The sequence below is a fragment of the Gossypium arboreum genome, chromosome 8, assembly GCF_025698485.1.
Source record: "Gossypium arboreum isolate Shixiya-1 chromosome 8, ASM2569848v2, whole genome shotgun sequence".
Lineage (NCBI taxonomy): Eukaryota > Viridiplantae > Streptophyta > Magnoliopsida > Malvales > Malvaceae > Gossypium > Gossypium arboreum.
The window spans coordinates 69374508-69401375 of NC_069077.1; the positions used below are offsets into that span (position 1 = coordinate 69374508).

General features: G+C 38.3%; 1 protein-coding gene and 1 non-coding gene across 2 annotated transcripts; both read left to right on the forward strand.

The window, feature by feature from the left end:
- The first annotated feature begins 15122 nt into the window (after positions 1–15122).
- LOC128296614 (uncharacterized) lies at positions 15123–17367 on the forward strand. The gene is made up of 6 exons (XM_053032047.1): positions 15123–15294; positions 15400–16142; positions 16253–16372; positions 16665–16767; positions 17033–17103; positions 17188–17367. Exons 1-6 carry the CDS (start codon positions 15123–15125, stop codon positions 17365–17367), a joined length of 1389 nt encoding a protein of 462 aa, XP_052888007.1.
- A 7031-nt stretch (positions 17368–24398) lies between these two features.
- Positions 24399–24501, forward strand: LOC128279803 (small nucleolar RNA R71). The gene has a single exon (XR_008269998.1). It is a non-coding gene; the product is annotated as a small nucleolar RNA R71 (small nucleolar RNA).
- Positions 24502–26868: the final 2367 nt, after the last annotated feature.

The window sequence follows — 26868 nt, forward strand, 5'->3', positions numbered from 1 at the left end:
ACGTCAAGGCGGGATGCCTCCTCTCGTCTTGTGGATGGCATATGCTCTAGCAGAGCACGGGTCTCGGATCGGACAGCCGTATTAGAGGCTCCTCTCGATTACCACCCCTACCTCCGAGAAATTCTCGGGGCCTACCTCCACCGTCGTTCCACTAGGTCTTGCACCTTGCGTCTTATTCCTCTCATCTAGCTCCGTGCAATCTCTAATGAAGTGGTCCTTGAACCGCATCCATAACAGCCCTATTAATGGACTTACCCCAACATTCACCTAGGTGTCATCTTCCACATTGGGGCATTCAGGTTTCTCTTGACAATTATTGCCCACACTAGCTACCAAGTAGCTCGGAGTCCGTCGATGGTCGGGCTCGATGGAAATTCCATGATCGCCTCGACTTACTAGTGTCCTCCCTGAATTTCTTTACGGTGGAGAACGGAGCTTTACTCGCCGATCTTTTACGATAATCTCTTGCTTCAAATTTAGCCTTCTTCTTCTCCCTTCCGAGCTCTTCCGCCTTGCAGGCTCGTTCAACTAGTATTACAAATTCTTTTATCTCCAAAATACCCATCAGTAGCTTTAAATCTTCATTCAATCCCTCTTCAAATCTTTTGCACATAGCAACCTCATCAGCCACACACTCCCGAGCATACCGACTAAGTCTTACGAACTCATGTTCAGATTGAGATCTGATCATACTGGCCTTGCTTAAGCTCCAAGAATTCCTTACGCTTTTGATCGATGAACCGTTGACTAATGTACTTCTTTCGAAATTCGTTTGGAAGAAATCCCAAGTAACTTGTTCCTTTGGGACTATGGAAATTAAGGTCCTCCACCAATAGTAGGTGAGTCTCATAACAAGGATATAGCACACTTAAGACATTCATCGGTGTGCATGACGGTTTATCGAACACTCTAATGGTGTTATCAAGCGAACTCGGCCCTTCGGCATCATCGGTAACTATGGCCTTAAACTCCTCGCCCCACGCTTCCTAATCAAGTCCACGGTGGTTTACTCAGCCTCACGGGATCGATGAATCGGAGGCATTTGGGCTCTTGGGTGGAGTATTTAAATTCGGGAATGGTTGGACAGCCGGATTGGTTCGGGCATATTGCGCGACCCACTCATTCATCATGGTGAAGAAGGCTTGTTTCGCCCTTCATTTTGATTATTCGCGGATGACCGAGGCTCAACAGCGGTGTCCCTTTGCGGGAGTAGCCGCTACACTTTCAACGTCATCCGCCAAGGGTCTCTCTACCGGGTTCCATTTGCTAATCAAAACAAAAATTTCAACCGTCAAGTCATCACATTTTAAGCACTAACAATTTGGCATGTATAGCTAGACTCACACGCGCTATGGTAGTCCTAGAATCGACTAAACCATGGCTCTGATACCAATAAAATGTAACACCCCAAACCCGAGATCGTCACTGGATTTGAACACGTGGTGTTACCGGGCTCACTTCCCTTATTTCTCTCTTTGTAATATTGATTGCTGTTCCAGGCAGGCTAGCTAACTGCGTCACTGTCGCCTTAAAAATCATATCTCGAGTTTCAAAACTCGAAAACTGATTCTGTAAATTTTTCTTGAATTTAGACTCATATGTCTATCCATGGATTTATTTCTAGAATTTTTAGTCGGGCCAATAGGTACAGTTTATTAGTTAAATTCGCCCATGTTACAGGGGTCGACTACACTGACCTTCGCGCATTACGACCTGAATATCTTATTGTACAGAGCTTCAATGCTCATTCCGTTTGTTTCTAATGAAACTAGACTCAAAGGGGAATATGCACATATAAGGCACGACTTCTAATTACTTCTGGATAATTTATGGTAAATTTTCAAAGTCGAGACAGGGGACCCAGAAACTGTTCTGGCCCTGTCTCACGAGAACTTTAATATCTCTCAGTATACTGCTCATATGGTCGTTTTGTTTCATCCATATAAGACTAGATTCATCAAGGTTCAATTTCATAATTTATTCACTATTTAATTCTACTTATACTATTTTTAGTGATTTTTCAATCTCATCTCACTGCTGCTGTCCGCAACAGTTACTGCAGTAGACTATGCCAATTTCGTGAATCTTTCCTTGGCCTTACTAATCATCCATCATACATGACACAAATTATGGCCACCTTATCAAAATTAAAGTTTCTAAGACTCGTAGCTATAGGTTCTAGCATCCCACTCGACGACCACATAGGCCATTTTCACATGGCTGAAAGTTTACAACCCACAATTCAACAAAACATAATAGCCTATACATGCCAAATGTTCTCCTAGTTCAACTACGAAGACTATACCAAAAGGTTTCCAGCCGGTGTGATGACTTCAACGACGGTTCCGAGCACGCAACAATACGAGTCCAAGAGACCTAAAATGGGTGACAAGAAAACACCGAGTGAGTTTATAACTCAGTAAGTCATAAGCATTCCTCAACCATCCATTAATAAAATTTTCGCAACATCAAACAATAAACGAGGCTAGGTACTTCATCCATATCGAAACTATACCATAATTCCTCGGACCTTTCGGTTCAATCTCATACCAAGTCATACATCCACATTTCATATTTTATACAATAAGATATTTGAGGCATTTTTACACACCAACTCATTCACACCACAATCATACAATTGCAATCATCACATAGATTTAAAGCTTACCAAGCTCAACCCCGAGCATGAACGTATTGCCTATTCGTCATGAGCTCAAGGTACTTACCCGATCCGCTATCCGGGATTAACTCGATAATGTCGCAGACTCAGTGCCAATTGTAACGCAAGAGCATATAGTGAATCCGCACACTTAGTGCTATATATTTTCAGCTCGCACACTTAGTGCTATATATTTTCAGCTCGCACACTTAGTGCTATATATTTTCAGCTCGCACACTTAGTGCTATATATTTTCAGTTCGCACACTTAGTGCTGTACAATTTTTAAACCCGCACACTTAGTGCCAATCTTGTCACCGTGTCCATTTATACCCGCACACTTAGTGCCGAGACCAATACCTTATGCATGTTGCTGCCTTTATACATTCAACCATGGCATCATTCCATACACATACATTTTCATTTACACATCAACTCATTTAAACACAATTGCGTATATATTATGGTCATTTACATCAACACCAAATATGTGCTTAATGACTTACCTTGTGTTGGGAAAATAATTCCAAGTCGGCTACTCGTTGACCTTTGATTTCCCTTTGTTGGACGCCTCTCCTTTAGGATCTTGAGCTTAAACAAATAAATTAACTCATTCAATCGCTTTGGTACATATGTTGGTATCCACATTCTAATGATCATATAACATACGGAGCGACATGGTAAAATTTTATCTTGCTACCTTATGTTCTTGGCTATTCGCCAATAGCCTTATGCAATTTACTATTCTATCAATAATCCAATCACACATACACGTATACATATTAGTATATTAGATAACCACCCTTACTAACCACCCATTTTAGTTGATTTCATACAATCAAAGGCAATATCACAATTGGGTATACTTATATAGCCGAATGCGCTAAAATTGATCTAACATCACCTATACCCTTGATTGAATGGCGAATACTTATACTATCAATTATAGTATCGATTTTTTCTTTCAAACACATAGTCCCATTCGCCCTAACCATTTACTTAACGTATGTGTACAAATTCCATCTCAAAATTAGGAGTTGCAACTACAGCGTGGTTACAACAATGCTCATCAATGATTTGAATGCCTAAGCACAACTCTACTAAAAATTTATCCAACATCATTAACTTTGCCCTTCACTATTCTTTTTTCTAAACATCAAATACAAAGTAACTTACATGTATACATTAAACCAATCTTGCTAGCACTATATCCCTTAACCGAATATCATAAACCCAAGCCACATATATAGTTCATCAAGGCCTTTCATTGGCCACATTCGCACCCTCCCTTATGAACAAACCAATTTCAACTTTCATGAAAAGTATATGTACCAAGAGCTTCAACTACTTGGCCAAATACCAAACCTCCAAACAACCAAATTTAATCCATAGAATGAATAGAACTTGAACTAATCACCTCATTTACATCTAAATTTCCAAGGGTTTCAAAGTGCTTACCTCTTCCTAAGCATCAACCAAGCCAAATCATGCACAAAAGAATTCCTTCTTCTTCCTCCTTCAAGCCACGGCAATGGAGAATAGAATGAGCATTTTCTTCCTTTTTTTTTGTTTTCTCTCTAGTTACGGCACAATGGGGGGGCATCCACACATACACATTTTTTTTTGTTCAATTCTTTAATGCTAGCTTTTATTTAATTGCTTCATACATATCTCACTAGCCAAACATGTTGGAAACATGTTTTCCCTTGCCCATCACCTTGTCATGGCGGCCACTCTTCCTTTTTTGGGTAAATTGACATGCAAAACCACTCTTTTGCATACATGTACTATTAGACCATTGTAAGATTAGCCTATCGCCTTTCAACAATGTTTCATATAAGTCCATTTTAAATAAATTCACATAGAAATGATCAAATTAATGCATGAATCTTTCACACATGCATTTACTAACATCATAAACATAGAATATAACTTTTAATTACTTATAAAACTCAGTTTAGTGGTCCCGAAACCACTTTCCGACTAGGGTCAAATTTTGGGATGTCACAAGTCGTGGATTATCTTTCCCCATAGGATTGTTTGTATATTCCTGAGTAGCACCAATCGACTGAACCTTTTGAAACTGTGATATCACCAGTAATGTTTTAAGGAGTTATATCGATGGGGTTGTTATGGTTACTCAAAAAGGAATAGTCTTATAATTAAGGGGTTCAAAATGTACCAATAAAAGTCTTTTAGAACTTGAAAAATAAAAATAAAAACAAAAACAAAAACAAAAGGAAAAGAAAAACAAAGTGAAAATAAATGGACTCAAAACTCCTCATTGGCAGTTGGATCGTGAGGTGGTGGTGCTGGAGGCAAAATGTGGAAATGCTGGAAAATTTGTTGCAGAGTCGCCTCTATGCTGTCGAATCAATGAGCAGTACTGTTGAACTACTAAGTGCAGTATTGCTCGAATCAAGTCAGGTGGTAAAAAATTTTTATCAATAAAGTAATCGCATGAACTGGTCTGTGACTCGGTGGTGTTAGTGAAGGTGGGTCCTCATGAAAGGGAGGGATATCGACAGTAATATCCTCAGGGTCATCATGATCGGTGGCTTGTGCTAGTTGGTATTAAGGAGGATCGAACCCACGATGACGCTCTATCATCCTCATGTGGAGCATACTTGAGATGCCCTGTGGGGACATCCGACCGATGAGTGTGAGTGATGACGACTGCGCCGATGTGGTCAAGAGCCCAAAGTGTCGAGCTAGAAGAGTCACATAAGGGCCGATGCAGATGGCTCTCTTGCTATGTCGTTCGGTCTAATGGTGAAAGGCGAGGGCTATGAAGTATACAAGATCGAAAACATGCCCTTGCCTCATACTCCATAAGAAGTATGCATCGTGACTATTAACAACGCGAGTGCTCTCTCGTTGCCCTATTAAGGTGTGAGTTAAAAGGGCATGGAGATATTGTAATGCGTGAGAGAGAGCCGATGCCTTGGAGGGGCTAGGGTCATAGATGCTCGTAGCAGGAATGGGGGCTGCCCAACATGAAGAAGGTGTGTAATAAATGTGATGGTGGAGATAGAGAAAATTGTCGGGACACTCCAAATTCTTCTGTATAAAATCCCAAGGCAACTCCAAATTCTGGGACACTCAAGTGACGCACTAGACCACCAAGACAAAATTGGACTATGCCTGGGTTGTCGAACTCTTACATAACCGTTTGCAACTGAAAAGTCGAACAAAGTTCCAAAGTGAACTCCAGGTATGTCTGTTCAATAATGTCGAAGAAACGATCCCAAGGAGCGGTAGCGATGAGGGCCCGAACTGAGTCAGCCAGGTGGACCTGCTCTAATGTGGCCCAATCGATGCACTGGTCCACACCAAGGGATTGTGCACGTAGAATATGAAACAACTCCTCCTAAAGTCCAAGTGGGAATTGGAGAAAAGGATGGCGCACCTTAGTGGTCGCACCAGAGGAGGTCGCAACTGACCCTTATAGATTTTTGGAAGCTAGGACTGTATACTTTTTACCACGAGTATCTTTTATCGTGTCCCTAAGTATATTCAATAAAAATATAAGGATCGAGAACCCACTAAGTCAGAAAATGCCAAAGAATGAATCATAATATAATGCATATAGTGGGTCTAGAAGGAAAGAAAATATGCGCATAGATAGGAATTCTTGACCTAAGAACTTAATAGAGAAATCCTAAATAAATGAATCCTAAGTAGAACAATGAACCATGTTAAAATAAAGAACTATATGTCAGATAACACCGAAACAAGGTTAAATGTTTAAACATGTAAAGTTCAAATGGTAAACTAACTAATAGAGAGAAATTCCAATAATCACGGTATGTTGGAAATGAATGATTCTTAAGTATATAAAAAAAACAATAATGGGAAACAATCTATTTTACCAAATAGCAAAGAAAATAAAATAGCAAAGAAATAGTAAAGAAAAAAATAACAAAGAAACAATATGTAAATAAATAGCTAAATGTGACAGTGAAAGAACCAATGGAGATGGGAAACGGTGGTGGTCGACTGATGTTGGGGCGTGGGGCAAAAATTATGTGAGGGAAGAGGAAGGAGAGGGGGTCGTGGGCTGTGGGGGTGAGCAAAGAGGGAGGAAGGGAAAGGAAAGAAAGAAAGAAAGAAAGGAAGGGAGAGAGAGTGGGGGTGTCGGTCGCCGGTGGCTCATCAGGAAATGATGGCCGAAGTAGGGAATATGAATAGTGAAAGTGGGTGTGATGGGTGAATAGTGGGGTTTAAAGAGGAACGGGGGGATTTTAGGGTTAAGGTTTTAATTAAAAAATGGGCCACGGTAGTGCAGGCCCCGTTTTGGACCACATGGCCGTGGCCCACGCCAATGTGTTTCGTTCCTAGCCCGTGTTTTTCGTGAAATTTTAAGTCAGTATCACACACGACCATTTAGACACGCCCGTGTACCCAAGCTGTGTGGCACACATGGTCGCGTTGCATGGCCGTGTGCTCTTTCATTCACTTCTCCCACGCCCGTGTGCGTTCCAACACGCCCGTATTCTGTAGTCAGGATTGTCTATAGCTTTTGAGCACAGCCGTGGGTTATGCCCATTTCCCATTTCGATTGAAAATTTCAAAGTGTGCACTCAGGTTCCCACACAGCCTCAGGCACACCCGTGTTTCATGACCCTGTGGGTTACACGGCCGCATCGCACAGCCGCGGTGATTTAACGCATTCCACGCCTCTACCAATTTTTAGGAAATCGAAGTATAGTTTTGCCACGGTCTAAGACATGCTCGTTTAGCTCAGCCGTGTGGTTCGCACGGCTATGGCTAGTTATCGCAGCCCGTGTGTCACTTTGACTTGGGAAAATATGTGACAACCCGAATTAGGGCCTAATCAGAATAGTGGTTTCGTGACCACAAATTCGAGATAGAAATAATTGTTTTATAATTATTTTGGGGTTTATGATATGATTGCATGATTGTGTGAAAATTTCGTGATGAAATTTTATGCCTAAAGTGCTTAAATTGAAAGTAGGGACTAAATCGAATAAGTTGCAAAATTTGCATCCGGAAGTTTTAGTATGAAATTGTTTTGGAATATTAATTAGGAGGTCTTAAATAGCAATTTGACCAATTTTAAGTTCATGGACAAAATTTGGACATGGAAGGAATTTTGAAAGTTTAGTAAGGAGGGCATTTTGGTCATTTGGATATTAAATGAAATAAAATGGGAAAAATAACACAAAATTGATCATCATCCTCCTTAGTTGCTGCGAATTCTCCCTCTCTCCATAGCTAGGGTTTCTTCAATTTTCAAGCTCCATAGTAAGTGATTCCAAGCCCGCTTTTAATGTTCTTTACGTTTTTGGAATCCGGAAGCTCGATTAAGCTTATGCTAGTAATAATTTAACCTAGGGTTCATATTTGGAAAAATACCCATAGGTGAAATTTGTGTATTTTGATGTTTTATGATAGAATATGAGGTTTTAAATTATGTTAAATAACTTGTGCTACTCGGTTTTAAGTGAAAACGAGTAAAAGCAGCATAATCGGTAAAAATACCTATTGTTCATAACTATATGATAGAGTGAGAATTTGATGTTGTTGTAGAAGAGAAAATGTTCAGCATATCATAAAACATAAGAATAAGGGCTGAAATTAAATTCCGAGCCTAGGGGCAAAATTGTAATTTTGTAAAGTTAGGGGCAAAATGTAATTTTTCCATGATGTGATTTTTGGATTGAAATAAATAGTATAAGTATTAAATGAGCTAAATGTGTTATTATAGATCAAGAAAGACGCGAATTGATCTCGAGCAGGGGAAGGAAAAAGTTTTGGACTAAATTGCAAAATTTCCACATTTTGCACCAAGGTAAGTTTGTATGTAAATATTACAATAATTTCATGTATATTCTTATATTTCAGCCTATTATATAAATATACTAGCTGATGTTAAAATATAAATCGATTATTGGAAGAATGGAAATAAATATAGAGAGAGATCCATTTGAACATTGGAGAGATCGAATGAAATAGAGGGGCGTAGCTAGGTCACATGTATGATCTTTGAGTGCACATCATGTGTACAAGAAAGCTACGAGACACCTGTAGTAGCTAGGTCACATGTGTGATACGAGATGTATCCCATGTAGACAAGAGAGCTACGTGAAAGATAAATGTAGCTAGGTGCATGCGTGATTCCAAGTGAAGGACACCATGTAGACAAGAGAGCTACGAGACAAATCGGCTAGGTCGCATGAGTGGTACTAAGTGTTCACCATGTGTACAAGAGAGCCGAACTAAACGAAGTATGATGGTGGGGTGTGTCTTTGAAACCATTAAATATCGAGGATTGATCCGAATTGTTCAACAGGATGGTTTTGTGGTGATATTGTGGTTTGGACCTACACTTATGGTGAATGAAATGTGATGAAAATGATTGGTGGTATATATATATAAGATAAAATGAGGTTAGCATAAAGAATGTGTGAAAGAGTGAAATTAGCATTAAAACTGTTTTTAGATGGTAGTAGTGACGTGATTTTGAAAAATCACCAAAAATAGGAGGAATATAATTAGAGGTTGAATGAGATGTGAAATTAAAGTTTAATGAGTCTACTTTCATATAAAAGAAACAGATCAAGCAAAGGAATTCTATATTTTGAGATATTTACAATTGTATGTGACTTGCTCAGGATGAATACGTGATCCCCTGTTCCAACATTGAAAAATCATTAAAAATTGTACAAAGCAAATTAAGAAATATAGTTTACATGCTTAAATTCCTTATTGAGACTAGTTTTAAATGAAACAGACTTCAGGGTTGTTTGAATTGTGTATTGAGAGAAATTCAATTCGTAGTGAACAGAGGTCAGATCAGTCGAGCTGTGTAACAGGGGAAACTTTAACTAATAAACTGTACTAATCGGCTGAACCAAAAATTATAGAAAAAAATTAGCAAAAATCTTTATGAGTCTAGATTCAGAGAAATTTTACGGATTTGAATTTCGAGTTTTGTAACTCGAGTTATAATTTATTTAGTGAATATGACGCAGCAGAGACAGCTTAATCAAAGTGGAATGAATAGTGAAGTTAAAGTAGATATACTTGAATTGTTGTGTAAACATGTTAAATTCTGTAATTAGTATTTACATGCTTACTTACTAAGCTATAAGCTTACTTTTTTTCTCTCTTTTGTCTTATAGTGTCCTCCGGCTTGCTCAGGAGTTAAGGATCGTGAAGATCTACCCGCACTATCATACTTTAGGGTATTTGAACTAAACGTTTTGAATTATGGCATGTATAGTAGGCTTAATTATTTTGTTACGTGTCATATTTGTCTAGGTTTAAAATATTAGTTACAGTACTCGACCAGCTACATTGTACAAGCCATTAAAGTTGGCTAATATTGTTCAAGACATATGTTATACGATGCACTATCAAATTGGATGACATATTTATATCTCGGTTATGTTTAATGGTATGTGTTATGTTCTGGTAATACCTTGTATCCTGTTCCGGCGACGGTAACGGGTAAGGGGTGTTACAAAATATTTGTCTTATTTTTAACACAGCCATGGACACGCCCGTGTGTCCAGGCTGTGTTTGCCACTTTCGAATGCCAATACTAAGGCTTTAAGAGTTTACACAGTTCAAGGCATGCCCATGTCTCCAACCCGTGGTGAGCACACAGCCTAGGACATGCCCGTGTGTTAAGCCGTGTGTGTCAGAAATACCTGCATTAAAACTATGAAAAATGAAAGAAAAATAAACTTATTTAGTGGGTTAGTACTCAGGTTGCCTCCCGAGGAGCGCTTATTCAAAGTTTAAGCTCGACTTTACCTTATGGGCATATTTAGGCGGGTTCGCGGAGCCGTAGCTCCTCTCTATAATCTTTAAAATCCTCTCCATTATAAAGTTTAATATGATGTATATTTACCTTGAAGGTGTCGTGAGTTGAATGACTTACCTCTATTGTACCATATGGAAAAATGGTTTGGACTATGAATGGACCTAACCATCGTGATTTTAACTTCCCAGGAAATAATTTAAGCCTCGAGTTGTATAGCAGGACAAGATCTCCAGCTATAAATTGCTTGTGTTACTTTAAACGAGCATTACAGCGGCACTTCATTGCTTCCTTGTATAATCGTGAGTTCTCATATGCATTAGCTCGCCATTCATCTAACTCGTTCAGTTGCATGAATCTCTTTTCACCTGCGAGTTTGGGATCAAAGTTTAGAAATTTTATAGCCCAAAATTATTTATGCTCTAATTCAAATGGTAGATGACAACTTTTCCCATAAACGAGTTTGTAAGGAGATGTTCCTATAGGGGTCTTAAAAGCAGTTCTATAGGCCCATAAAGTATCATCTACTTTCATTGCCCAATCCTCTCTATTTGACTCTACAGTCTTTTCTAGGATACGTTTAAGCTCTCGGTTTGCTACTTCGGCTTATCCACTAGTTTAAGGATCATAAGGGGTAGCTGTTTTGTGGTAAACTCCATATTTCTTAAGGCTTTTATCAAATTGAGCATTACAAAAATGAGTACCTCTATCACTAATAATTGCTCTAGGTGTTCCAAATCGAGAGAAGAGTTTCTTAAAGAACCTCACCACCACTCTAGCGTCATTAGTAGGTAAAGCTTGGCCTTCCACCCATTTGGACATATAATCAATGGCTACTAAGATATATTTTGTAGTGCCCCAAAAATCTCGAAATCCCAAATTTTTATATTTCAATTTTGATAAAAAAAAAGTGTGCTTAATATTCCTAGTCAAGTGTTATTTATGTGTTAATAAGTCTTGGTTAGGGTTTGGGTTCGAACTTAGGGGTAAAGGAAATTATAGGTTAATAATTAAAAGAACCCTAATGGCAAGTAGGTGAGCTTTTGAATAAATGAAGGAGGAATTGGACACAAGGAAGCCTTGTGGTGGAGTGGCAAGTGGAGTCATAAGCAGGGCAAGGGGTTTGGGGTTCGAATCCCATCTTCCTCAAAAGAGGGATTTATTTTTGCTTAAGAGATGGTAAGTGGTGGTGTTGGATATGACTGTAGGGAGTGATAAGAGGAGAAATTTGAGGAGGGGATTAGAGAGTTATCAGGAAGAAAAATTAGGATATGAGGAGTGAAGAAAAGGTGGAGCAGAATTGGGAATTTGGGCATAAGAAATTTGGCTATAGACTATATATAGGTGCCGAATGTGAGGATTCCAAGCTAATGCCGAATTATCCCTTTCCTTGTTACCAGAAAAGACTTTTCTCTCTAACGATCAAAAAGTCGAAATTCCTTTTTCTTCCTTCTTTACTTTGTGCCGATTTTCCATTCTTTCCCTACTCAATGCTTTCTTTTTTTTTATTCACCTCTGGTTATAAATAGTTTCTACTGCTATTTTTCTTTGTGCCGAATAACCTTTTCCATCATACAAACCTTAAAAGCCAAATATCCTCTGTGCTGCCACTACTCCTTCTACCTTGGCCAATTCTAGTGTAAGTGTTTTGTTCTTTCAGTCGATTTTTGCTAAGTATCGATTACTCCTGTCCCTCACTCCTTCTAAATTAGTTTTGGTAGGATTAGTATCAAACCTCAGTCTTTTGGATCTATGCCGATTTGCTCCCTAGGTGTTGAAACTTTGGTAAGTGTTCTTCACTTTGGTAAGGGTTGGTCGAATAGGCTTTAATGGGAAAGGGTGACATATGTTGGATACAAGTTTCCCATTATGTTTTAACGATAAGGTTAATGCAGATCTGGGAACTGCTCGTGATTAGTGAGCAAGAAAAAGCCATTAAGGCTTAGCGTTTCAGATAAGGTTAAGGTGAGATTTCGGCTTTTGGTAAAAGTATTCAATAAGTATGTGTGATTAATCGTTGAGTAACATCAATTGTAGGTTCATGGATAGGGAGATCACAGCATGTTCTATTACCAGGTGTGTACATACACTGCACATACATAGTAGATTGAAAAATCCTAAAAAGTCGAAAAGCTGAAATACCGAAAAGGCAGAAGTTTGGCTACCATAGACTTGTGAGTGCGCGAACACTCGTAAGGGGGAAACTGATAGGTTACCTGAGGCCCCATGGGCGATTCCATGAACTTGGGCTGTGTATTGGCCAACTGGACCAGAATGGGCTACATAGGCCCGATGAGCTGTTGGGCCCATCATAGGCAAAATTGGCAACTTAATGCTAAGTGATGGAAACAGTATGATTGCATCACTAAAAATGTGTTTGGGCCTAATGGACCATATAAATGGGATGTGGGCCTAATGGGCCATACGAATGTGATTTGGGCCTAATGGGCCATACGAAAGAGATTGGGCCTAGTGGGCCATATGCATGTATGCAGATTTGACTGGGCTTTGTAAGGGGTTCTGGACCTAGTATATGATAACTGTATAAAACTTGATTAAATAATTAATTGCGACCGTGGACGAGTCATAAGGTTAATGTGTGGCAATGGGTATATGCATGTCTAGGATTGGATCTAGGGAGAGCTTGGTATTTAAGCGGTCTTAATGACCCACCTCCTTTTCTCTGGAATCCTACCTGGTGCATAGTATCTATTCACTTTAGCCAGCGGGGACTTGTTAACGAGCCAAGGTAAGTAATAAACCCATAACAAGAAAAATTACCGAAATTCCCTTAAGGGCAAAAATGACTAAAATACCCCTATGTGTGGAATGTAAGACTGATGGATGTTCTTGTATATCTGCTACATACATACGATATTCTGCTTAGGTTGCATATGGGTTGGGAATTATGGAACGGAGGAAGTATATGAGGATCACATGGTTGCTTGACAACCGTGGATCCACCGATGGCTATTAAGCCCAATATGTGATTGGTATCTTGGTGCAATGAAGGTAGTACCACAACCGGGCTACCATTGATGTGTGTCGAATGGGTGGGTCGATATTTATATCCCTACATGACGTATACCGGGGGATGGAGTTGGTGTATAGCGGTTGGATTATTGGGGTGGGTTGCACTGCATTGCATGTATGACATTATGGTGATTGATGATTGCTTAGGACTCTTCGAGGGTTGTACAAACTGAGTTTTCAAAAACTCAGCCCCTCTTTTATTTTTCTCAGGTGATGCTCAGTAGGAGGTTCAACGGTTGGACGGACTCCAGGAGGCCAGCTAGCAAGATGACTTGGACTTGTTTTTCTTAAACATATAGTTTCTAGTTATTAAGTTATTTCAGACTGGAATGTAATAAGGTCCTCCTTCTGGTTATTGTTCAAAGTAGGATTATTATTTTAATGCATTATGTTTGTGAGAAGTTGAACATGGGTTTCCTAAACCATAGTTTTTTAAAATGTTACGTTTCTGCAACTCAATTTCAAATGACAAGTTTTCATAAATCTTATGTGTTGGATAAAGCTTCCACAACTGAAAAGAGACTTTACAAAATAATTAAGGTTTTTTCATTTTAAGGAAGGGTTTTCAATGAAAACAAAGTTTTTGATAAAACACTTCAATGTGACACGCCGGATCTGGTCATAACATCCGGGCCGGGTTTAGGCTGTTACATTTAGTGGTATCAGAGTTAGGTTGCAAAACTCGGGTTATGAAGTGGGCCTTATTGTTTGGGTTTTTTTTTTTAAATTTTTTATCATAATGTTTTGGAAAGAAAATCTCGCTGTGCGGCACACCGAGTCTCCAACGTCAAACCAAGTAAGTTCTTTTATTCTTAAGTCTTTTTATTTCATATATAGTAGATAGTTAGTGGGCGACTTTAGATGATTATACTAAGGTTTTTAGATTGAAACTAAAGCCTGTAGGATCTTGAAACTATAGAGGATTTACGAAAACAACCTTCTTTTTAATACTTTCATAAAACATCAGTTTAATTATTAAAACTAATTAAAACTTCATAAAATTTCTAATCTAGACAATACATGAATCAACAATGATTGCTAAAAGAGGTGCAAGAGGCCGTGGTTGAGGCTGCGGAAGTGTTAGTACTAGATCATCGACATCAGGCTATATGCCTAATGTTGGAGTAGAAGAGGCTCCGACCTCACACGTGGCTAAGGCTGGACCATAAGATCAGGCCGCAGGGGAAGATGCATTCTTTCAGGCAATGCCGAGGATTTGGAAAGGGTCGCAGGGCCTAATAATGGCACGGGAAATTGAGGGTCCATTCTAGAGCGACTTCGATCAAATGGGACTGAGATCTTCAAGGGCGTGGCTGGTGTGGCTCCTAACGTCGCTGAATACTGGTTGGAGGCCATTGAAAGGATAATGGAAGACTTGGACTACTCACCTGAACAAAAGTTGAAAGGGGCAGTGTCACTACTTAGGGAAGAAGCTTACCAGTGGTGGCTGACGGTGAAAGAGGGCACCCAACCTGAGCAGGTCACTTGGGAGTTTTTCAAAACTGCGTTTCAAGGAAGGTATGTGGGTGCAAGTTATGTGGACACTAGAAGGAAGGAGTGCCTGAACCTGACCCAGGGAAACAAATCTGTGGTAGAGTATGAGGCAGAATTCCTACGCCTTAGTAGGTATGCAAGAGCGATGGTGGCAACGGACTATGAGGGTTGTATTAGGTTTGATGATGGTCTTAGGGATAGCCTTAGAGTATTGATAACTCCAAAAAGGGAACGAGTTTTCTCGGAGTTGGTTGAGAAAGCAAAGATAGCAGAGGAGGTAAAGCACACTGAGCACCTAAATCGGGAAAAAGAAAGGGGTAAGGATAAAAGGGAGGCTGAGACTCCTGGTGTTGGACAAAGGCTTAGGGTTAGGGCCAGAGTTGATGGGCCAGTTAGAGCAGGGCCCCTTGCTGTTAATCCAGGGGTGCCACCATGTGCTGATTGTGGAAAAGGTCATGAAGGCGAGTGCTGGAAGAGGACGAGAGCTTGTCTAGCTTGTGGATATATGGAGCATAGGATCAGGAATTGCCCTAAAATGCCAACCCAAGTGCCAGTCGTGGGTCAAGATGGTGTTCAACCACCAAGGGGTGGTCAGTTGCCACCAAGGGGTCATGGGCAGGCCAAGGGCGGTAACTACAACAGACGTGGACATGGAGTACCAGGCGAAAATGTAGGCCATACTAAGGTGAGACAGCCAGCTTTTTTTTATGTTACTCGTTGCCGAGTAGACAGGGATGCCCTAGATGTGATAACGGGTATGTTCTTTTTTCATGAGTTACCTTACACCACATTTATTGATATTGGATCAACGCATTCATATGTTGCATGCAATATGACTGAACCTTTGGGTTATATGTTTGAAATTACTACGAATGAGATTACTGTGATAAGTCCGTTAGGTCAGTCAGTGGGAGTGAATAAGTTGTTTAGGGAGGTACCCATAGTAGTCCAAGGGGTTACCTTTTTGGCAGATTTGATGGAACTGTCGTTTAGTGAGTTTGATTTGATCTTGGGTCTGGATTGGCTGGTGAAACACCGAGCCACCTTGGATTGCGCTCCAAAGAGAATGGTGTTAGGAACGACGGAGGATAAAGAAGTGGTGGTGATTGGTGAACGCCGAAATTATCTGTCGAATGTGATTTTGGCATTAAAGGCTGAGAAGTTGGTACAAAAGGGATGCAAAGCCCATTTGGCTTATATTAGCGATACGGAGGTTAAGAACCCTACGTTGAGGAGTTGAGAACAGTTAAGGAATTTCCTGATGTTTTTCCCAAGGAGCTACCAGGGTTGCCGCCCAATAGAGAAGTAGAATTTGGAATCGAGTTGTTACCTGGTACGGCCCTGGTGTCCATCGCCCCTTATCGAATGGCACCAAAGGAATTGGTAGAACTTAAGGTGTAGATTCAGGAATTGTTGGATCGAGGATTCATCCGACCAAGTGTGTCTCCGTGAGGAGAACCTGTGTTATTCGTAAAGAAAAAAGATGGAAAGTTGTGAATGTGCATCGACTACCGGCAGTTGAACAAGTTAACTATTAAAAACAAGTACCCTCTGCTGAGAATCGATGATCTTTTTGATCAGTTTAGGGGAGCTTTCGTTTTCTTGAAGATTGATCTGCATTCGGAGTATCACCAATTGAGGTTAAAGAGATAGATATTTTTAAGATGGCTTTTAGAACTCGTTATAGGCACTACGAGTTCTTGGTGACGCCATTCAGGCTAACGAACGCACCTGCCGCTTTCATGGATCTCATGAATCGGGTCTTCAAACCCTACCTGGATCAGTTCGTGGTAGTCTTTATAGATGACATTTTAGTGTACTTAAGAGATGAGGATGAGCATGATGCACACTTAAGAATTATGTTGTAGACTTTGAGGGAGAAACAGTTGTATGCCAAATTCAGTAAGTGCGAATTTTGGCTAAGGGAGGTTACTTTTCTAGGGCATGTGGTGTCAGTTGAGGGGATTAAGGTGGATCCCCGAAAAATTGAAACAGTGTTACACTGGAAAACACCCAATTCAGTGTTAGAAATTTGAAGTTTTTTGGGCTTGGCAGGATATTATAGGCGGTTTGTTGAGGGCTTCTCATTAATTGCTGCACCGTTAACTAAGTTGTTGAGGAAGGGAGTACCGTTTGAATGGACGAACAAGAAGTAAGAGAGTTTTGGAAAGTTTAAGAAGGTCTTAACTGAGGTCCCTGTGTTGATTCAGCCAGAGCCTAGGAAGGAGTTTACGGTTTATAATGATGCATCATATGTAGGCTTGGGCTACGTGTTGATGCAGGAAAGAAAGGTTGTTGCGAATGCGTCACAGCAACTTAAGACTCATAAGGTGAATTACCCAACCCATGACTTGGAACTAGCTGTAGTGGTCTTCGCGCTAAAAATATGAAGGCATTATTTATACGAAAAGAGGTGCATAATTTATTCGGACCATAAGAGTTTGAAGTACCTCCTCACCCAGAAGGAGCTAAACCTTAGGCAGCCAGGTGGGTGGAATTATTAGAGGATTATGATTGTACGATTGAATACCACCTTGGCAAAGCAAATGTGGTAGCTGACGCGTTGAGTCACAAGGTTATTGTACGATTGAATACCACCCTGGCAAAGCAAATGTGGTAGCTGACGCGTTGAGTCGCAAGGTTAAGTCAGACTTAGGGGCTATGCTCGCCTGTTTAAGTTTGTTGGATGATGGTAGCTTGTTAGCTGAACTTCAAGTAAAGCAAGTATGGGTTAAGCAGATAAGAAGTAAGTAATTAGCATATGAGACTTTGGGTGCTAGTTTCAGACAAGTAGAGAATGGGGAGACGTCAAACTTTGGGATAAATAGTGAAGGAGTGTTGTGTTTCCATGGGAGAATGTGTATACCAAAGGACGATGATTTAAGGCAGTCTATTCTGTAGGAAGCACATAGCAGTCTCTATGCTATGCATCCTGGTGGAAACAAGATGTATCAAAATTTGCGTAAGCATTATTGGTGGCCTGGACTTAAGCGCGAGGTTATGGAGTTCGTAAGTAAATGCTTGGTTTGTCAAAAAGTGAAGGCGGAGCATCAGTTGCCTTCAAGATTTCTTCAGCCAGTAAAGATTCCACTCTGGAAGTGGGAAAATATTACTATGGACTTTGTTAGTGGGCTACCCTTGACGCCTACTAAGAAGGACTCAATATGGGTTATAGTGGATCGATTAAACAAGTCTGCCCATTTTGTACCGGTCTGCATCGATTACTAGTTGCAAAAACTGGCTAGGTTGTATGTGGCGGAGATTGTAAGATTGCATGGAGTGCCAGTTTCCATAATATCTGATAGGGACCTATGTTTCACTTCGTGATTTTGGAAGAAGCTACATGAGGCATTGGGTACTAGGTTGAACTTCAGTACGGCATTCCACCCTCAAACTGATGGACAGTCGAAGAGGGTGATCCAAGTTTTGGAAGATATGTTGAAAGGGTGTGTAATTGAGTTCCGAGGTAGCTGGGAAGACTATTTGTCGTTAGCCGAATTTTCATACAATAATAGTTATCAAGCGATTATTGGGATGGCTCCGTATGAATTACTGAATACCGAAAAGTCATCCATAAATACCTTCATAATGTCTTCTACGAGTTCATCAAAAATGACCAACATACATCACTAAAAAGTAGCAAGAGCATTACATAATCCAAAAGGCATTCATCGATAAACAAACGTACCGTATGGACATGTAAATGTCATTTTATCTTGATCCTCAGGAGCTATTTGGATTTAGAAGTAACCAAAGAGTCCATCTAGGAAGCAATAATACATATGCCCAGATAATCTTTCCAACATCTGATCAATGAATTGTAAGGGAAAGTGATCTTTTCTCGTGGCATCGTTCAATTTCCTATAGTCGATGCAAACTCTCCATCCCGTGACTGTGCGTGTTGGGATCAATTCATTCTTCTCATTAGCCACAACAGTCATGCCTCCTTTCTTAGGGACAACCTGCACAGGACTCACCCAAGAACAGTCAGAAATAGGATAAATAACTCCAGCATCTAGAAGTTTAATTACCTCAACCGTCACCGGAATAGGATGAGATGTTACCAGAAATTAGGAATCGAATCAGAACAGTAAAATTTTGAACCTTTTCTTAAATAAAAGATCATTTATTTATATAACTAATAGACACAAACAAGGATCGAATTTAAAACTTATAAAAGTAAACTTCCATAAGATGCCATATTCGCATGGCTTATATACAATAGTCAAAATATCATTCTATTTATAGTCTATCCTATACATGCCATAAGCTAAGTCCAAATCACATGATTACTACAATAGTAGATAGTGTGACGAAGTGCTGACGATCCCCGAGCTAATAGTAAGAGTCAACGATCTACAAAAATAAACAGAGAAACATAACATTCAAAGTAAGCTTTCATAAGCTTAGTAAGTCTTAAGCAATTTAAACAGTTGAACTTAAAAACAAACCAAATGCTCGAAAGCACATAACACTTTCTGAGTATAATACTATTTGGCTGATTATGCACAAGCACATATCATTTTACTCCGTTTATACTCAAACTCATATAAACATAGTATTTACAAGCTTCCGGATTAATTTCAATTCTTTCAAATTTCACTAGTGTATCATTTCTTACCCACACTTACTTTCAACATTCATAGATAAATAGCATATCAAAAAATATCTTGTAACTTTGCATAATAACTGAATGCACACATATACAAATATACATATGAATTTACAACATCTTTTCATATGCTTCTCATTACACATTCTTAATTCGTCACGATCAATCTCACATATAATATATATATATCACATACGAATCACTTAATGTGTAATATGAGTTCAATTTATCATCTTAGCATAGGATCTCGTAGTCATATACTTTATCAAATTCACTAACACTTGGCACGCAAGGTATAAAACCCAAACATAACACCAAAGACGAAGCCTACGGGACTTTAAACTCGGATATAATACCAGACTAGGCTCAGGGATTTAACCCGGATATATTACCAGCACGAAGCCTGCGGGATTTAACCCGAATATAATTCCAACACGTAGCCTGCGGACCTCAAGTCCGGATATATTTCTAGCATATAGCTTGCAGGTCTCATGTCCGGATATTTTTCCAGCATATAGCCTGCGGATCTCATGTCCGGATATTTTCAATCTCATACACATTTGATCATAACACATGTTAGTCACCTTATCACTTAACAGTCACATATTACATTCGAATATAAACTCAATACGCACATCATCATTCACATTTCAGCTCAATGGTTATATCTCATATCACTCATTCTCTTCATCATTTAATCTTAAATTCAAAGTGGCCATCAAACTATAAGTCATATACATGCATTATCTATTATACATCTTAATTCAAGTGCAAGCCAAAGATCACAATTTACCTACTATACTCTTATAGTGGCATCGTCAATTATATACTAAAGAAAACTACTTAAAACTTACTTCGGATATATTTGAATGGTTGCGAAATGGCTACTCGGTTACTTTCTCTTTTCCCTTATTCGAAATTGCCCCCATATGCTCTTGAGCTTTTAATTCAACAAATTTTAAACTAATCATTAATTGACTATTCAAATATTATTTTCAGAATATAATACATATATATTTCACTTTCACACATACAGATTATAGTAAGCTTATAAGAAATCAATAAGCAATTCATTTGCGAATTTTTATCAATGTGTACAATATAATCACAATTTCACTATAAGCTGACTTCCTGAGCAACAGTCACTAAATTATTTATAACTAGAGCTACGAAACTCCAAATCAATTTCCGTAAATTTTTCTTGAAAATAGACTCATTTATATTTTATCCATAAAATTTTCATAATTTTTAGTTTAGCCAATCAACACCAGATTTTTCCTAAAGTTTCCCTTGTTTCACTGTTTGACTAATCTGACCACTCTTTATTACGAAATAAATTTCTCATTGTACAGAATTCAAAACATGTTCTTGTTTATTTCATTTGAAACTATACTCATTAAGGAGTCTAAGAATATAAATTTCATCATTTGACTATTTTTATACGTTTTATAGTGATTTTATAAAAATAGAACAGGGGATCTAGAAGTCATTTTGATACTGTCCCATATTACTTCAAATATCTCATTATCGGCAATTCTTTTGCTTTTATAGTTTCTTTTATAAGAAACTAGACTCATCAAGCTTTAATTACATAATCTATTCAGCTTCTAACTCAACTCCCACAATTTATGGTGATTTTCCAAAATCACTTTACTGCTGCTGTCCCAAACAGATTATTACTAATTCACTCTTTCACACATCCTTTGCATACATATTATTTAAACATGTGTATCACCAATCAATTTCATTATATATATATCTATAATTTCACTTAAGCATAATATCAATACAACACATTGTGCTCAAATCATTATTCAAGTTCAAATTCGGCTAACACACATATAAACACTAGCAACTAAATATTAACATTTGCATTTCACCATAATAGCCATTTGCCACTAAGAATTTAAGCCACTACTTGATCTTCAATCATCTAAATACATGATAATTAACACCTATACATCATAGCGAAATTGTTAATCCTCATAGTCCTTAACCGATTGTTAGCAACTCAAGCCACAATATTATTTCTTAAGATACCTACAATAACCACATTCGGCATCTCCCTAAAACATATTCTAACCTCTACCTTCAAGTTAAAAGCAATTTAACAATTCATCATTCTCCACATTACTATCCAATTTAATAAAGAAAAATATATATATACTAAGAGTTCTAGCTTCTTGACCGAATTTCAAGCCCCCAAATAACCCAAATTTAAAACATGGAATAGGTAGCATTCAAACCAATCATCCAAACTATGCATAATTTTTCAAGAATTTCTTAGTACTTACCTCATTATAGCCATCACCTAAGCTGAAAATTTAAGCAAAAATTTCCTTCTTCCTCACTTCAAGCTACGACAATGGAGGAGTAAAAATGGATTCCCTTTGGTTTTTCCTCCCACTAACTCTTTATCTTATTTTCTTATTTATTTTGTATATTAAAATGCTAATATAAAACACATATAATATATATTAATCAATATCATGGCCGGCCACTAAAAAAAATGGCTAATATGACATGCAAGTCCACCTTTTTGACAACATGCATTAATAGACCACTTTACAATTTAGCTATCACATTTCACAATTGTCTCACATAAGTCCTATTTAATAAATTTCACATTCAAATAACAAAATTTAAGGTATGTATCTTTCACACATGCATGTTCACATACAATAAGCATAAAATATAACGGTTAATTATTTTTATGACTCAGTTTTGTGGTCCCAAAACCACTTTCCGACTAGGGTCAAATTAGGGCTGTCACATTAGGATTCAGTCGTCTTTGAGCTTGCACACAAGGTTTATATTCATCTTCCATTAAAATTTTATGTGTGCAAAAAGAAGGACTGATCCCTCTTATGTTGGAAATTTTCCATGCTATAGCTCTTTTATGCTCCTTCAATACTTGAAGTAACTCGTCCTATTCGGATGGCTGTAAATCTGAAGCAATAATTACTGGTAATGTGGAATTATTTCCAAGAAACACATATTCTAGGTGATTTGGCAGTTGCTTTAATTCCAATTTAGGAGGTTCTTCATCAGAGTGTTTTAATTTCAATTTATTGTTTACCTCAATTCCCTCATAATTCTTCTATCGTAATGAAGACTCATTAGATTTTAATTTAGCTTTTGTCTTACCTAACACAAAATCATCATCATTTACCTCCTCTCCTTGTGCAAGACACAATTCTGACGTGTCCTTATAAACGATTTCCTATAACGAATCTTGAGTAGCATGATCAATAGAATCAATAAAATAGCAGGAGTCATCTTGTTCTCTAGAAAATCTCATGGCATCATAAATTTTGAAGATAATCTCTTCATCACCTACCCCAAGTACAAGTTTACTGTCACCCACATCAATAATAGCCCTAGCAGTGGCTAAAAATAGGCGACCTAAAATTAAAGGCACCTCAACATCCTCATCCATGTCAAGCATAACAAAATCAACAGGGAATATAAATTTATCTACTTTTACTAGTACATCTTCAATAATACCCCTAGGATATTTAATAAATCTATCAGCTAGTTGAATACTCATCCTAGTAGGTTTTGGTTCCCCAAGGCCAAGTTGCTTGAACATTTTGTAAGGCATCAAATTAATGCTAGCGCCTAAATCAGCTAGTACTTCTCAACATTTAAACTACCAATTAAGCAGGGAATAGTAAAAATTCTTGGATCTTTCAGTTTGGTTGGAAATTTATTTTGGAGTATGGCCGAGCACTCCTCGTTGAGTTCTACTGTAGACAACTCATCAAACTTCCTTTTATTTGTTAGAAGCTCCTTCAAAAATTTTACATATGTAGGCATCTGTGAGATAGCTTCAATGAAAGGAAAGTTAATATGTAACTGTCCAAAAAGTTCAAGAAATTTACCGAATTGTGCATCCATACAGTCTTTCTTCAACTTTGCTGGATACAGGATTGGTGGTTTGTATTCCCTCAGCACTGGTTTTTCACTAATTTTGAGTTTTACCTCTTCATCTTCTTTCCTATTAGCTTCTTATGGCAGCTTCTTTTCAGATTCAGTTAACACTTTCCCACTTCTTAGGGTAACTATTTTCACATGCTCTTTTGGGTTGGGTTTGGTGTTACTAGGCAGGCTCCCTTGTGGTAATTCTGAAATCATCTTAGCCAAGTATCTTATTTGATTCTCGAGCCCTTGAATCGATGCTTGTTGATTTTTAATTGCAGTTTTAGTGTTTTAAAAATGGGTTTCTGCCACTGAAATAAACTTCGTCATCATCTCTTTAAGGTTCAACTTTTTCTTTTGATGGTAAGGTTGTTGTTGGAAGCCTGGAGGGGGTGGTGGTCTCTAATTTCCTTGGCCTCCCCATGAAAAGTTTGGGTGGTTCCTCCAACCTGCATTGTAAGTGTTATTATAAGGATTATTTTGAGATCAAAGATTATTACCCATGTAATTTATTTGCTCGTTTTCCATGCTTCCATGCTGGGGCTGAAGGGTAAATATTCTAAATTGCCCATTCCACCTCCACTCATGTCACACTGCATCACTGAATGTACCTGCGCAGAACCACATAGACTTTCAATCTTTTTATTCAAGAGTTCTACCTGGTTTGATAACATGGTGACTGCATCTAGGTTGAAAACACCGGCTGATTTCGTTGGCTTTGTTCTCATAACATGCCACTGATAATTATTCAGTGACATCTCTTTAATGAACTCATAAGCCTCCTCAGGTGTTTTGTTATTTATGGTTCCACCGGCCGCTGTATCGATCATCTGTCTAGTTGAGGGGTTTAAACCATTGTGGAAAGTTTGAACCTATTGCCATAAAGGTAACCCATGGTGAGGGCACCTTCTCAATAAATCATTGTATCTCTCTCATGCATCATATAGTGTTTCTAAATCCATCTGCACAAAAGAAAAGATATTGTGACAACCCTAATTAGACCCTGGTCGAAATGTGGTTTCGAGACCACATTACCGAGCCAAAAATTTATTTTTGTGTTTTAATTACATAAATTTTTGTGTGACAGTGAATATATGAGAAATTAAATACTTAATATTAGCTTTAGGAATGTGAATTAATTCGAAAACGACCTAGTTGACGAAGTTAGAAAAGATGATAGATGAATTATAAGGAGTAATTAATAATAGGGAGAGGAAGCATGGCTTTGCATGTCAAATTACCCATAAAATACATGGTGGCCGGCCAAGGAGTGATGATGCTCCACTCATTCTAATTTAATATTTTTTTTAACAAATGATGGGAATAATAGGAAAGTGAACAAAAAAAAAGGGGTGTTCATACTTGCCATCTCCTAGCCGAAAAACCAAGAAAAAGAAAGGGAGAAAAATTTTGAAGAAGTTCGGCCATTGCTTGTATCTAGGAGGAGTGTTTGATGTTGTGGCATGAAAATGAGGGAGTTTGAATGCTTAATAAGGAGGGAAGAAGGAGTGTTCATTTTTCTTTCTTTTGCAATTGTCGTAACTAGAGGAAGAAGAGGAAGCAAGATTCGCCAAGGTGGTCCTTTAGATCAAGGTATGTTCAATGATATTTTGGAAGTTTACACAACCTTTGGGTGATGAGTCTAAATTCTATCTATCCCATGGTTGGATTTGGGGTTGTCGGAGAGTTAGGCTTTGACTAAGAAGCTTAAAATTTTAGTTGATACCTTGATGCTATTAACATGTTAGTTATATGTATGTGTTAAATTGCTTGTTATGTTAGCATGAAAGTTGAAGTTGTTAAGTCACTTTGTTGGAGGTGCCGAATTTAGGACTAAGAAGAGAATGAGTATTCGGCTAACATGGTTGAAAGGTGGATGTGCCGATTTTTAGATTTAGACTATGAGAATGGCTATAACGGGCATTAAGATGTGGAACTTAAGAAATTTAGTTATATGTGGATTTACATGATGTTACAAATAGATGTGAAAATATGCTAGATTAGGAAAATTCGATCAAGTGTTCATGAGATGAAATTAGATGTTTAAATGATGTTATAGTTGACATTGTACATACATTCGGCCATCTAATTGAGTATGAAGGTGGTGTTAAATCTAATTGTGATGCCCATTCGGAAGTGTATATATATATATATATACATAAGTATGCCCATTCGTGAGGTTACCTTTGATTATGTGTATAATCGACTAAATGGGTAATTAGTGAGGATGGTTGCCGAATATACTCACATACATATGCATGTGTAATTGGATTATAAATATTTAGCAAGGTGGTTAAACTAGTTGATTTATTGATTAAGCTCAAGGAGTTAAAGGAGGAGAATCAAGCAAAGGCAAAGAAAAGATCATCGAGTAGCCGAGTTGGAACCGTCTTACCCAACACAAGGTAAGTCATTAAGCATATATTTTGTATTTAAATGGTCATAACGTCTATGTAATGATGCTGAATGGAATGATATATATATATATATACATGTATGCATGGGGTGATGAAAGTATTGAATGAAAAAGAAAAGAGGTGAGATGTATTGAGTTGTTGGTTTCGGCACTAAGTGTGCGGGTGTAAACATTTATGATCATGAGATTGGCACTAAGTGTGCGGGTTCAAATTGTATAGCACTAAGTGTGCGAGTTTGATTATATAGCACTAAGTGTGCGAGTTCGACTATTAAGCACTAAGTGTGGGGGCTTATTATACATTCTCTAATAAATATACATGCTCTAAGTGTGCGGCCTTATCGAGTCAATCATGGACAGCGGTACGAGTAAACACCTTGAGCTCATGAGGAATAGACATTTTATTTATATTTGGGATTGAGCTTGGTAAGTCTTGAACCTATGTGGTGATTATACTTGAAGATAAATGCATCCAATGTCATATGGTGTAATGTATGAAATATCAAAGTAGGGCTTGGTATGAGATCGAACCGAAATGCCTAAGGAATTATAGCACAGTTTGGGTATGGATGGAGGATTTTAATCCGCATTATTTATTTTCTCTTATGATATATTATTACTGAACGGCAATTTAATGCTTATGACTTCTGAGTTATATACTCACTCGGTGTTTGCTTGTCACCTACTTTAGGTTTCTTGGACTCGTCTTTTTGCGTGTTTCGGGACTGTCATCAAGTCATCACACCGGCTAGCAACTTTTGGTATCTTCTTTTTAGTCGGTCTAGGAGAACATTTCAGCATGTATAGGCTAATATGTTTTGTTGAAATTTGGTATGTAAACTTTTAGCCATGCGAAAATGGCATAAATGTTCGGTTGGATTTGGTTCTATAATGTTAGGTCGCAAGTCTTGGTAATTGATTTTTATGCCATATGTCATGGTT

Coding starts and splice junctions, on each gene's coding strand:
- LOC128296614 (XM_053032047.1), top strand. CDS start 15,123: ATGGTGGCAACGGACTATGAGGGTTGTATTAGGTTTGATGATGGTCTT. Junction 15,295..15,399: donor AAATCGGGAAAAAGAAAGGG/GTAAGGATAAAA, acceptor CTGTTAATCCAG/GGGTGCCACCATGTGCTGAT. Junction 16,768..17,032: donor CCTACCTGGATCAGTTCGTG/GTAGTCTTTATA, acceptor TGGGCTTGGCAG/GATATTATAGGCGGTTTGTT.